This window comes from Thermobia domestica, chromosome 3 (genome assembly GCF_964235325.1).
Source record: "Thermobia domestica chromosome 3, izTheDome1.hap1.1, whole genome shotgun sequence".
Taxonomy (NCBI): Eukaryota; Metazoa; Arthropoda; class Insecta; order Zygentoma; family Lepismatidae; genus Thermobia; species Thermobia domestica.
This window is the reverse complement of record NC_137456.1, coordinates 323,795,595-323,810,669: the sequence shown is the minus strand read 5'-3', so window position 1 is coordinate 323,810,669 and position 15,075 is coordinate 323,795,595. Positions and strand designations below refer to the sequence as shown.

General features: G+C 35.4%; 1 protein-coding gene across 2 annotated transcripts in view; it reads left to right on the top strand.

The window, feature by feature from the left end:
• The window catches only part of LOC145681179 (uncharacterized), a gene marked incomplete at its 5' end in the record, with an annotated part of 393,968 nt that overhangs the window by 297,799 nt on the left and 81,094 nt on the right, over positions 1 to 15,075 (top strand). For both annotated transcript variants that reach the window (XM_081752658.1, XM_081752657.1), the window contains 1 exon segment: positions 5,225 to 5,286. In XM_081752658.1, the coding sequence (XP_081608784.1) occupies positions 5,225 to 5,286 (62 nt within the window).

Below are 15,075 nucleotides of genomic sequence, written 5' to 3'. Positions count from 1 at the left end.
CAGTTTAGAGTCCCTTTCAGCAGTGAGGCTATATGAGACATGTACCTACAGCTTAACGTGAGATCCGAACCACATGAGCTCCGCCGGAAATCGAACCCGGGTCCTCCACGCCAAAGACGTGTATGCTAACCTCTTAAAAATTCCTTTCAAATTGTCATTAATCTCAATGACCTTGTTATTTTTATTTGCTGCTGTATTTTAAATGTTTATAAAAGTAATGCCTCCCAAAGTGAGTCCTCAGGGTACAGAGGTGGATCCAGGGGGGCAATCGGGGCGATTGCCCCCCCAGAAGAGGAAAGTTTTTTTTTTATTTTATATATAAACAAAACCCATCCCAGAGCTTGGAGCTCTTAAAAGTAGCTCTAAGTAGCAGTATTACAACCCACCGCCCCCCCTGCCAGAAGTCCGTCCTGGACCCGCTCCTGTCAGGGTAATAGATAGGCAAATCTAAAGATAATGATACTGATTTGTTTCAGGGAAGATATGAAGCACATACTAACATCTGTTATGTTACTATGTAGCTTGGTGTTCAATGAATGTGCTGTATTCAGACTTCTGTTGTTTGTTATACGTGAGGAGCAACGTTGAAACCCGAGTGTGATTGAAACTCACCTACCAGAGTACAACGCACTGTCTATTTGAGTCCAATTTAGAACAGTGTTATGCTATGAAGTTTTGTCTTCATTGAAGTTATCTGCTGCTGAGAGCTAGAAACTTTACAGCGTTATGCTATCAAGTTTTGTCTTCATTGAAGTTATCTGCTTGCTGAGAGCTAGAAACTTTACAGGGTAATGCTATCAAGTTTTGTCTTCATTGAAGTTATCTGCTGCTGAGAGCTAGAAACTTTACAGCGTTATGCTATTAAGTTTTGTCTTCATTGAAGTGATCTGCTGCTGAGAGCTAGAAACTTCACAGCGTTATGCTATCAAATTTTGTCTTCATTGAAGTGATCTGCTGCTGAGATCTAGAAACTTTACAGCGTTATGCTATCAAGTTTTGTCTTCATTGAAGTGATCTGCTGCTGTGAGCTAGAAACTTTACAGCGTTATGCTATCAAGTTTTGTCTTCATTGAAGTTATCTGCTGCTGAGAGCTAGAAACTTTACAGCGTTATGCTATCAAGTTTTGTCTTCATTGAAGTGATCTGCTGCTGAGAGCTAAAAACTTTACAGGGTTATGCTATCAAGTTTTGTCTTCATTGAAGTGATCTGTTGCTGAGAGCTAGAAACTTTACAGCGTTATGCTATCAAGTTTTGTGTTCATTGAAGTGATCTGCTGCTGAGAGCTAGAAACTTTTACAGAGTTATGCTATCAAGTTTTGTCTTCATTGAAGTTATCTGCTGCTGAGAGCTAGAAACTTTACAGCGTTATGCTATCAAGTTTTGTCTTCATTGAAGTGATCTGCTGCTGAGAGCTAGAAACTTTACAGCGTTATGCTATCAAGTTTTGTCTTCATTGAAGTGATCTGCTGCTGAAAGCTAGAAACTTTATAGCGTTATGCTATCAAGTTTTGTCTTCATTGAAGTGATCTGCTGCTGAGAGCTAGAAACTTTACAGTGTTATGCTATCAAGTTTTGTCTTCATTGAAGTGATCTGCTGCTGAGAGCTAGAAACTTTACAGCGTTATGCTATCAAGTTTTGTCTTCATTGAAGTGATCTGCTGCTGAAAGCTAGAAACTTTATAGCGTTATGCAATTAAGTTTTGTCTTCATTGAAGTGATGTGCTGCTGAGGGCTAGAAACTTCTTTCAAGAATCTTATGGAAAGGGGCTATATGTCATATGCTGAGCATTTAGGTGGCGTAACTCATCCGTGAAGGAAAGAAAAGAATTAAAATTTAGATTTCTGGGTTTTCGGCATCTATGGCCATTCTATCCCGTCAGGTATAAGGAATGATATCCGTCGGCGATCAACATACCCTGGAAAATGGGGAAGGAAGGAAGAGGCCCAGAACCTTTAAGTTTGGTACCATCCGGGTATTTTACTGGTATGAATCAGAGAAACCTCATTCAGGATGGCTGGTCTAAATACGCTTTCCGACCAAGTGACTCTACCGGAAATCAAACCCGGTGTAGCAGGTAACTCCATTTCCGGGAATTATCCCCCCTCGAATTCCAATTCATTTGAAATGTTTGAACAGAAAATCATAACGTATCAAAAGATACCTCAAAGAAACACACCAACGAGGGCTATTAATACCCTAGGTAATTATTACCCCCTCTAATTTTCATTTAGAACCCCTATTTAATACATTTGAATTGAAAATCGTAATGTTTCAAAAGATACATCGAAGAAGCTGACGATGATGGGATAATAATACCCTATGGCAGGGTTTTTCAACGTGAGGGTCGCGAAGATAAGCAGAAAAGATAAATATCATTAGAATCTAATATCAGAAAATATTGTTAAATATTATTTTTGATTTTGTGCTGATAGACATAGTTTTATTCTTATACATATTGTTAAAAACAACAAATACAAATAATAGAGCTACTAAACATTTTCAACACGTACAGAGCTTTTTAAAAATTAATTTAAATGAAAAAGGTAGATATGAAACTAATAAGAATTTCATATTGAAATACAAATGCAACAAAACCTGCATATTGAATGAGAGCTAATTAGATACGTGAGCATGGTATGATTTCACTATTTGTTTCCTAAATTTTAAATGTAAACAAATTGTTTTTATGTACCAAATTCATAACAATATGAGGTAACTCAAAATGACAGCCTCTCGAAAATTAAAATACCCAATAAGTTTTTTAAAAAAACAAATGTCCAAGTTTTTAAACCAAAATTAGAAATCATTTTTTTAACTCCTTCAGTGTGGGTGGCGAGTTAACTCGTGTCTTCAAAACGCACCTGCTGTGCGGATGGCGTATATATACGCTTTCATTTTGCTTTGGCTATTTTGTATTGCGTATGGCGAATATACTTGCCCATAGTATGAGTGACGTTACCCCGCTCATATTTAGCGAGTTTGCGCTCAGCTGGTTTCAATTGTTGCTTAATTAAAAGAAGAGGAAACAAAAAAATTAAAATAGAGTTTGGGCTTCGTCAAATACAGTTTTCATTCTTTGTTTTGTCTGAGAGCAGACAGCACAATAATGGGTTCAAAACGATATTTCAACGATGCTGACATCGAGAAAGAGTTATTAATTAGTGATTCTGATGTAAGTGATTTTGAAACAGATTTACAATCAACATCTATAGTTCTCAAAAAAAAAAACTACACTTTTTACACCGGTTCGCATCTGAAAATTACGCATTGAAGGGGTTAACCATATGACCCAAAATTAAGGGAGTTTGAAGTTTTAAAATTTTGAAACAGTATGATGGATCGGATTCGACATGTGAAATATGAATGAACTAACCAAATTTGGTTTTAATCCATTCGCTTTTAGGGTAAGTTACTATATCCAGTATATACAAGAAATGGATTCTACTATTATAGAAATAGATGCATATCGTGAGAGCACCGCAATAGATATATTAAAAATCCCATACAAGCTTATTACAAACCACAAATTACAAGGGGGGTCGCTGGCAAGAGGATATGATAAAATGGGGGAACCACTGCCCTAGGGTATTATTATTCTCTCGTCGGTTATTTTCCTTTGATATATTTTTGATATGATATGATTATTCGTTCTAACATTTCAAATAAATGAGAATTCGAGGGGGATAAAATTCCCTAGAAAAGTATTACCCCCGGTAATAATTCCAGGGAGTAAATTTTCCTTGCTACACTGGGGCCGATCACATGAAGGAAAGAAAAGAGGAGAATGATCACGAAAGATCGGGACGACCGACATTAAAAACAGTATGTTAAACACTGCGACCGCCGTTGTAAGAGTAGAGAGACGTTTATTTGTCTCAGAGATTCCTGCCAATCATAACCTACCATGTGGTAACGTTAAGAGTCTTCACTACAGCGAAATTAAACTACCACTAATTTTAGTTTTTCTGTAATATCTTCAAAACAAATAAAAATATTCGAAAAGCAGAAATGTAGTGAACTAGACAATACGATTTTGCATGTGATACCGTTATCACAATTCATCTACCTGCTTTCGATTTGCGACTGTAGATAGATTTAGCATTTTTTTGCAGGTTCTGTAAATAGTGGCATACCAAAAGCAGATTAGCTCTTTGAGACTAACAGTATTCATATCGAATTTCAGTTGTCACAAAGGGAGATAATTTTAAGAATAAAAACATTTTTATTTTCATTCCCATCACACGTATGACATAATTACGTTCAGTTTGGTTACAGTAAATAAAATACGAATTCAAAGTATGCTACAAGTATATTTATGCTCATAAATGTTTAATATCTCGCTAACTGATTTTAAAAGAAATAATATCTATAATTAACTTTTATATTTGGTGGCTTATTTTCTTCAACTTAACATAATTGTTGTGTTTGCCTGTCTGTTCCACTGTATCTTTCATAAAGTTACCCGATTTTAATTAAATTTGGCAGCTCTTTCTCTGAGACTTAGTAAAAAAAATCGACTATCCGAGCTCTTGTGGACCCTATTAACTTCGAATAGTTGGGACTCGGAGAATAGAGACTTTTCCATTACTAGCGCGGGATCGTTTATATGTAGAAAAACTAGAGAAAGAATGAATTTCATCTTCTAAATGCAACAACAAGTGTGACTTGATAGCCATATGTGTTTGAAGTTTATGTTGGCGAGTCCACATTCGGAAGTTCGAACGTTCTTAAGTTCTTCTGAACTTTTCCCCTTACTTCTGTTAATTTATACCAATTTCCGCGTAACCTTGACTGCTGCTCGAACACTACAACGTGCACCATTTAAAACGCGAGCCGTACGTACTGTATCGGCATTTTTTCTTTTCTTTTCTTTTCTTTTCTTTTCTTTTCTTTTTTCTTTTTTTTTTAAAGGATACTTCGGTTAATCGGGGCTTGGATAATAATCATGGCTTTACTGAATATTGTTTAAGGCTGAAATCTGTGAAGAATTAGAGGGTGCAGTCCACATCAAATTGATTTTTGTTTCATATATTAGAACATATCTAAACAATTTTGTACAGTAATTTTCGTAAAAAAAATTATTCTATTTTGATGCTCTAAGGCATAACGAATATTGTTCTAAGGTCGAATTTATATGGTAATGTAATATTCTAAGAGCCAATTTAATGTGTTAAACAACATTTGAATCGCTTTTGTTTTATATTTAATACATTTCCTTACAGATCACGTTGTTGGATGGGAAAAGGAGTCTGAACGTAAACATCTTCCTCAAGCAGTTTAGAAGGTAAGACTGGATATTTTACATTTCTTTGCAAATTATTTCCTACAGGCTGTAACGTGACAATGTTTTGACGTATTGATTATATAATGTTCTCAGTTGATGAAGTATCCATGTCAAAAACCAAAAATTTCGAATTGTTAAGAAATAAAACAGTCCCCCCCTTTTTTTTAACCTTCCACACTCTCTCATTCATAAGTATAGGAAGACTTTTTATACAACTATCATAATCTGTCTCATGTTATGTTGACAGGTATCAGACCAAAAAGGGTGAGAACAATGGCGAATCTAGCCCGGGGCAAGGGGATCCTAGCCCCTCCCAGGTTTCTGAGAACAAAAATAATTGAAACTATTATTTATATATTTTTGGAAGTTTATAGTAAATCCATCATATACCTATCATAGTCTGTGTTCTGGCTGCCCCCCTTAGTTTTTACCTTCTACACTGAGAAAAAAAATGTAGGTGGCGTACTTAAAAAGATAGGTTACATGCGTAATTTCTGTAGGTTTTGGACTTAACGTACAGCAGACGTATAACTGAAAACGATGGTTTATAATACTTTCTGTATGAGTGTTCCATCTATACGTACTTTCCGTATGAAACAATATAGGCGGTCAGGATCTCACATACAAATGGACGTATATAACATATAGCTAACGAAGGTAACATCAGTATATGTATGTGATACACGGAAAACTGTTAGATGTCAGACATCCTGCAACGGCAAGATGTAACATTTAAGGGCAGTGCCTATGTAGCATATGGATAACGTATGCTCCTTATTGATTTCTATAGTAAGCAAGAGGATACCGTATATTTGTACAATATACCACTGTCCGGAGAACGGATTTTTCTCTGTGTAGATGGGTAAGAAATGGTGAAAAATGCATTTTTGATATAGATTCAGTTCCCACGGGTAGCTTTCATTTTCGACCTTGACTTTTTTTTTTTTTTAAATCGGAAGTGGTAAAATCTTATTTATAGTATTAATTAGTGGACAGTAATAATCTTTCGTTTTGTATATCACAAAGAAGTACGCTAATGAAAAGCTAAGTGCAGAAACAGTAATTACAAATTGTATACTTTTTTTTAAAAAAAAGTACTTTTTTGTCACTCTACTTGGCTTTCAATTTGTAGGAAACATTGGAGATTTTCTAAATGTGAGTGTGGAGAAGAATTGAATGAAATGAAAAATTAAATATTTGAGATTAACGTCACCCAATTATGCTTTTTAGGCTAAGGGAGACGATGATTAACGCTAATAAATGACGATGGAATAATTGGTGCAATGGGAAAGTGGGAGGAAATTGTACTACCCGGAGAAAATCCACGGACACGGTGTTGCCCACCATAAACTTACTTCATCGGGGATCGAACCAGGGACACCACACACCAGAGATTGGAGCAGAGTTGAAAAGAAAAATTGGCTAGATTGAACGGAAATCAATGAAGTGTTAGATATAGTAGGAGAAAAAAAAAGAATTTTAGATGTAATTGAAAAGAGAAAAATAAACTAATTGGAACGTCAGCTGAGAATAAAGTGTATCATGAAGAATGTGCTATAAGGTATGGTGGGAGGAAAAACAGGGAAGGCGGTATTAAAACAGAAAATTTCTACTTAAGAGTCTTCATCCCGGCGAAATTAAAATACCGCTAATTTTACAGTATTTATGTGATATCTTCAAATAGATAAAAGATAATTGAAATATGGAACAAGAGCGCCCTAGACAATATTATTTTGCGTGAGGTACCGTTATCACAAGTCGCCTAGTGGCTTTCTGTTTTCAGCCGTTTAGAAACGCGAAAATAAATGCCGATTTTCACAATGCCTCGAAATCCAAAGCAGATATGTGAGTCGTGATAACGGTTTCTCATGTAAAATAATATTGTCTAGGGCGCTCTTGTTCCACATTTTGATTATCTTTTATCTATTTACAGACATCACATAATTACTGTAAAATTAGCGGTATTTTAATTTCGCCGGGATGAAGACTCTTAAAGACAAAAAGTTTGGCTGAAGACAATAGTGCATGGAAGTTTTCAGTTTGTAACAAGTGACCTGCGAATAAATGGCACAATATCTATGATGACTATAATGGTAATGATTGCCATTCTACACTGAGAAAAATCCGTTGTCCGGACAGCGGTATATTGTACAAATATACGGAATCCTCTTGCTTACTACAGAAATCAGTACGGAGCATACATTATTCATATGCTATATACACGTTGCCCTTAGATGTTACATCATGTCGTTGCAGGATTTCTAACATCGAACAGTTTTCCGTATATCACATGCATATAGTCATGTTACATTCCTCAGTTATATGTTATATATGTGTGTCCATTTGTATCTGAGATCCTGTCCGCTTATATTGTTTCATACGGAAAGTACGTATATATACTGTAGGGAAAGTATTATAAAAGATGCGTTTTCAGTTCTACGTCTGCTGTACGTTAAGTGCAAAAACTACAGGAATTACGCATGTAACCTACCTTTTTAAGTACGCCATCTACATTTTTCTCTCAGTGTACAGACTGTTTAAGCTGATAGCTGGTTTATAATGTGTCAAGACAGATGATTTTTCTTCTTATTTTTCGATAAGTCCATAGTACTGTCAAGAAACGGGTAATTGAAAATGAACTTTCATTTTATTACAAAAAGACAGTAACTTAATTGCAGACAATAATTAATTTCGTAACTTAGTTGCCAGTTGCCAAGTGGGTAATGTTTTTATCGCAAATTTTTGCATAAAAACTCAGTTTATCAGTTAGGTGCAAATTCTCATTGCTTATCATTAATTAACCTAAAACACACCTGTTACTGCAATTTTACAACAACAGTGTTGGCAGGAGCCTCGTTTAAAAAAAAAATTGCGCACTTGTATTAAATAGCCTTTTTACATCACGACACTGCATCAATTTTGTCATATTTTTGCACCAATGGATAAAGAAATGTTGATGCATACTACACGTACACATAATGATTTAAGCGCTGGAAATCAGTTTTCTGTAACTGAATATTGATTTTCTTCATTTTGTACATTTTTTTTTATTTTACACTTTCGGTACTTTCTTTCGTTACTACACAAAAACGTTACAAGTTCCAACCAGACCCGCAACCAGCCACATAGGTTTGGGGGGGGGGGCATGAATATGTTAGGGGGCCAAGTCATTAAAAATTCTCTTACAAATAGTTAAATTGTATTTTTTGTGTTATTAATAGCATCTGGTGTTAAGGTCTGGAGGGGCCGCGGAAAATTTAGGGGGGACAGGCCCCCTAGCCCCCCTCTGGTTGCGGGCCTGTTTCCAACATTGGTCATGATCTCGAAAAATCTACATAGAACGCGCTTATCTTTGTTTCAAGTCTCAGATCTTGAATGTTCTTGGTTCAAAAGATATACGTAATCAAACTTTGCGTTGCGCGACTTTACGGACATACTGTAGTATAGCTATGATAGAGAAAGGTGCTATGTCTTTTTTCTTTCTTTTTTTTTTTTGTATCACTTTTTAAATTAAAACGTATTACCCTGTTCATGTTATGACATGTACTCGAAATTAAAAAGAAAAAAGGGCGAATTCCTGTAGAATCTATTTCTGTTTATACAGTATGAGTTGGAAAAACAGGAGGTTTTAATGCAGCTATTTATTCCATCTTTCGTCTCTTCGTGAGTTTAATGCTACTGATATTGAATTACAAACTCCATTTAGATAAGATGCTTTTTGATTTATAAACTTAATTATTCTTTTTATAAGTACAAAAGCAAATCGCTCTTTCAATACTCACATTACTGTCTTAAGTAATTGAGTAGGTAGGTGGTGAGCATTATGTTGTCTTCCTATATATTACTTTTAAGACAATTGAAAATCGAGACGTCACGACGTTTCGTATATAGACATGAAATAATCGGATTTCCAAGTGACAAGTGTTGTGGGTTTTATATCTGTGTATGTGTTTAACAACGCTTAAAAATATACGTGTTTCGTTGGCACGCAGCCGAACAACATCCTCTCCCCTTTTTGTATATTTCTTTTTACAATTTTTCTCTACTCCGCTTTTTTTATTTTTCGTACAATTTTTTTTGTCTAATTTTTCCCAGTCTTCCTTTTGGAACTCTTTTTTTTTTTTTCATTCTTTCCTTTCGGAACCATTTTCTGAATCAGGTCACTATTATGATTATTATTGTTATTATTATTATTATGTTTGCCACACCCTTGGTTTCGAAGTGCTCACGGCTGACCCTGAAATCAAGACAGCGTTATCGCGTTTTACATACAATTTATCGAATGTGTTAACATTTCACACAATGCGTATATGTTTACAATTTCCGCAACACCTGCTATGTACTATCTGATATGCTTAATTCCTTATGCATGGACACATATGTACGTAAGTGCATATTGTTATTATTATTCCTTACGGCAATAGAAGACTTAAGAACAAAAAAATCAAACCGTATGATTTATGTCATTGTTTTTGTTCTAAAAGATAGTGTGAAGAAAATACACCGAAAAATTTTGAAAGGTGATTACTTATATCAAGTGAAGCAAAAAATGTGTAAGGAATATAGATAAAAAAAAAAAAAAAAAAAAAGTATTCTTACTTAGATACAGGGTGTTCCTTAAGTATATGCTTGTTTTCAGAGGGATTTCAAACTGCGACGTGTCCCATTTGCTTAGGGTTGCCAACTCTGGGAAAAAGCAGCACCCCCTCAAAATTCCTTATTATATAGATTTAAATGTGAAGTATCTCTGTTCGGACCCCTCCATCGGAAGGAAATGTACTATCGTGAACAAAAGTGAATTAGCACTTCCGGGCCAGAAGGGGGCTAGGGGGCCTACCCCCTAAACGTTTCGTGGCCTCTCCAGATCTCAATACAAAAGACACAATTTAAATATGCGTAAGAGATTTTTAATGACTTGGACTCCCCTAATCAAAATAATAGCAATACTTCTGGCGAGGCCGATGAAAAACCGGCCAGTTGGCAACCCTACACTTGCTCCTTCCTACTTGTGACCCTGCCATTTTTTTATTACCCATAATTACTCAGTTGATAAAAGGCTCCCTCGTACTATTAGTTGTTATTGCCCTCTATGTGGGAGACAACAGTTTGATTCTCGATTAGAGCTGTGGTTTCCAAGTAACGTTACGCCGTAAGTCTACATCATTAATAAGGGTCGTGTTGGAACAGGATGTTATACTCCAACTAGAGTACGTTTGTTTTTTCTTGACACGCTTCCCGCCTAAAGGATGGATCTGTCTGCAACGCGTTCTTGCTACGCCGCAATTAAGTTGCGAGTTATAATACGCTAGGAAACACAGCAAAAATGCCATACCACTCACAAGTCCGTGTAAGACACTTCTTCGCATGTGGCAACTAAGCACTTGAAATACCCGCCAAATAGCAATGACCTCATTTGATTGGTTGACTGACAACTAACGTCACCTATACGACAAAGCCAATAAGACGTCTATTGGTTAAAACATTCACGTAAGTGCTAGCAGAAAATCTTTAAAAGCCAGCTAAGTGCACTGGCGGAAACTGTGCCAAGATAAAACAAACGTACTCTAACTGACTTCTTGTATACGCTGTGCCTCTAATACTAATCCATTTTGCAATATTAGTTTCTTAATTTCTAGTTCGTCTTTGGCGCAGAAGAATTGAGTTCAACTGCCAGTCGAAGCACGTTTGGATTCTACATTAAAACTGTAGGTCTACCTCTTATATAGCCTTGGTGCTGAAATGTGGCACCAAATTGGAAACAGCCAACCAAAGATATCCATATAATATATGTTATATAAAATTGAAAGTGACTATGTGTGTGACTTAACAACTCTTGAACCACCCGACCTATCTCTATCAAATTTTCAACATAGATGAGGTTCGGGCCTGGGGTGGGTTTAATCATTTCACTTTGACGGTGAAATTTAGGGATATATATATATATATATATATATATATATATATATATATATATATATATATATATATATATATATATATATATATATATATATATAAATGAATGTGACTACGTTTGTGATTTAATAACTCTTGAACCACCCAACCGATCTCGATCAAATTTTCAACATAGATGAGGTTTGAGCCTGGGATGATTTTTATGATGTCACTTTGACTGTGAAATTTAGAGAAGTGGGAGGGGAAGATATTTTAAAAATATCGAAAAAGACTGATATTAGTGTCGAATCCATAGTTTTTGGGATCGCTTAGACAAACAGTGACACTTCCGGTACCGTGTAAATCCAAATGCAGCCCCGTTGTTCTTTATGTCCAAAATGAAACGTATTCTCCCCGTGCAAAGAACGGGCAATCTGCTAGTTTTGAATATCGTATAAGAAAAACTGACTGTCCTGTCCTTCTTCTTGTAGCTTAGTAACCCTAGTATAGTCTGATTTAAATGCCGGCATGTTTCTGATTTTTTAATGTGAAATGTTAATAATAGTACCAATCTATGTGCGAGGGTTGTCCAAAAGGTAATGAACGATCGAGTATATCTCAAACAAAAACAAAATATATCAAAACAAAACTTCATTTATAACAATACGAAACATAACCTAAAATCTTTCTTCTTTTATATATATATATATATATATATATATATATATATATATATATATATATATATATATATATATATATATATATAATCGCCATTGTTATTAAGACACTTATCTTAACGAGATACAAGTTTTCTAATGACAATGTTATATTCACATTCTGCCAGTGACTGAAGATATGAGAAATGACGTCCCTCAACGATCACGCTACCCGGGGAAGTGGGGAAGGAAGGAAAATGCCTAAGACCTTTATATTAAGTACCATCCCGAACATTTACATAATGTGAATGAGGAGAAAAACCCACGGAAAACCTCATTCAGGATAACTGGCGTGAAAAGGCTTTTACACTTTCCACTTGGGTATTACACCGGGAATCTGACAAGAGCGGTAGGGACTGCCGTACGTGGTATCATCAGAATGATCTATACGCTTGGAAAGTAAAAGAAGAAAATAATGGCCTATTTTTACTTTAAAAGAATCTATTTTTAGCTTCAGCTAATACGTTAGTAGTACTTGTGACATCATTAGAAGAAGGCAAACAATATACACAAGTAGTAGTAAACATCGTAGTTTTGTTACACAGCTCATAAATAAATAAATAAATAAATAAATAAACAATCTATTCCAGCATAGTAAAAACTATAAATTATTGTATGGCAAAGAAGACATACTTGTAGTTAGGGGTGTTCGATAAGGCTAAGAACCTATCGAACTTCGGAAGTGAAAATTTATCAAGTTGTCATCGGTTACTCGATACCGTTCGATTATTTGAAATTATAGAAGTTTCGGTATGATCAAAATTTCGAGAATTATCGAAGTTTCAGTATGATTAACATTTCGAGTACTGTCGAAGTTTCGGGTATTATCGAAATTTCGATTATTATCGAAAGTTCAAGTATTATCTAAGTTTCGGCTATTATCGAAAGTTCGAGTATTATCGAAGTTTCGAGTATCGAAGACTTATGAGAAGAAACTTTTCTTTCACTTCAATTCAAGAGAGGCAACTTTTAAAATGAACACCCTGCATATATGTAGTACATATTATGTACACCTATGATAACCTCGATTGCATTGTTTCTTCTAAACATTCGGATAATCCTGAACTTTTCAAAATATTCAAACGACTCGATAAATTGCAATCGTACTCAGATCTTTCAGTATTTGCTGCTTTCCAACAATTCGAGACTCACGAACACTGCGAGAGTCTTAAAATTGTCGAATGTTTCTAACATTTTGAATGTCTCGAATATTTCAAGTGCCTTGAAAACTTCCTGTATCTCGAACATTTCGACAGTCTCGAATACTTCGAGTATCACGAACATTTCGAGAGTCTCGATCACTTCGAGTGTCTCGAAAGTTCGATAATTCGATAAAATTAAAATTCTCTATCGACGAAACAGCTATGAAATTTTATCAAATTGTTATCGATTACTCGATTATCGGAACAGCACTACTTGTAGTGGCATAAAATTTGTTTCTTTTGGCAATTTTCTCAAAAAACTACGCATCAGAATTTTTCTCAAGCTTCTCATTTTAATCAGTTTGAAGCTATCTATCGACTTGTATATGTGTTATTTCTGAACTATATTGTAATCATTATCATAGGTTTTTAGCCAATGTCCCAATAAGTTTCTCTTCCTCTTCTTAATAATATCTAAAATTGTTCTTTTCTCCCCTACCATTTTTAACATCCTCTCATTCGTTTTCCTCTCTGCCCAGCTAATACATTCCATTCTTCTCCACACCCACATTTCGGAAGCTTCCAGTCGTTTTTCATAATTTTTGTGTAATGTTCATGTTTCTGATCCATACAGAACAATACTACACACGAAACATTTTATGAATGTTTTTCTCTACTCTTTATTCAAGGTCCCATAAAATAATTTTCTTATCTCCTAAGGGTTTCTTTCGCCATTCTTATCCTTACTTTCATTTCACGTTCACATTTCGTATCATGACTGATAATACTACGCAGGTATCGAAAACTAATCATCTTTTCTATTTTCTCTCCTCCTCATATTTGACAGCGACCTCTTCGTTCCAATCACCATGGCTTTTGTCTTTGTAACATTTATTTTCGTCCTGTATTCTTCACAGCCCTTCCTTACATTTTCTAACATCTTACTGATTTTCTCTTCAGATTCTGCAATGAGCGCCATATCATCTACAAACCGTATACACCTAATAATTGCACCTCGTGCTGAAATGCCGTCTTCATTATGTAGACTCTTTTTAACTATATCTTCAAGATAGATATTAAATAATATAACCGAGAGACAGCATCCCTGTCGAACTACTCTTCCAATTACATTCTCCTCTGTCATTTCCTTCCCTATTCTAACACTTACTTGTTGGTTTCTTACGAGTCTTCGATCTTTCCATTCCAACCCAACCTTCTTTAGAACTTCCAACAACAAATCCCAATTCACGCGGTCAAAAGCCTTTTATTATAGTTAAATTAAAAAAAAATAGTTTAAAAGTTAACCATAAGCTTGGGATATACCTTATAAACACCCTGTGTACTGTTATCGTGTTTGTATCATAATGAAAAAGTTGACAATGGTATAGTTCAATACAGTGCTGTAATTCTAAAATTTTCAGAGGGTATACGCTGTTTTGTGATCATGTATGATTGTCATAAAATACATAGAAAGCATTTTTTAATGAAACACATGTATCTATTAATTCAATTAAAGTATAAAGGATACATTACTGTTTTATAGTCTAAAAGCATTTCATGCAATCTTCTTGATGACACTTCTTACTTAAATCACCACTTCCAAAGACTCCCACCAACTATTCACGGCACCATTCGATCCATGCCAAGTGCTTCACTCCTCTGTCCCATGCATCTTGAAACCACAAATCAATTTATCATAAATAGGACATAGCAAGGTTGGCATCCAAAAACAGCAGTCCACATCCAAGGCTTATCTACTGTGCTCGATCCCAGGTTTTAAATGCCGGGTGATCGGCCCGGCACAACCTCCAACCTGGAAGAACAGGCTGACTGCACTTCCGAAGGAGTGAGCGATGGAGGCGCCACATCCCGAGGCGGGATTATCATTGGAGTCATAACCCAATTAAATAAATAAATAAATAAATAAATATAAACGAAACAAAGGTAGAAAGTACTATACGCTTTGAAGCAGAAGGTACACTCTAATGACTACGATTAAACAGAGGGTATTACGGCGTGTAATTATCGTGCAT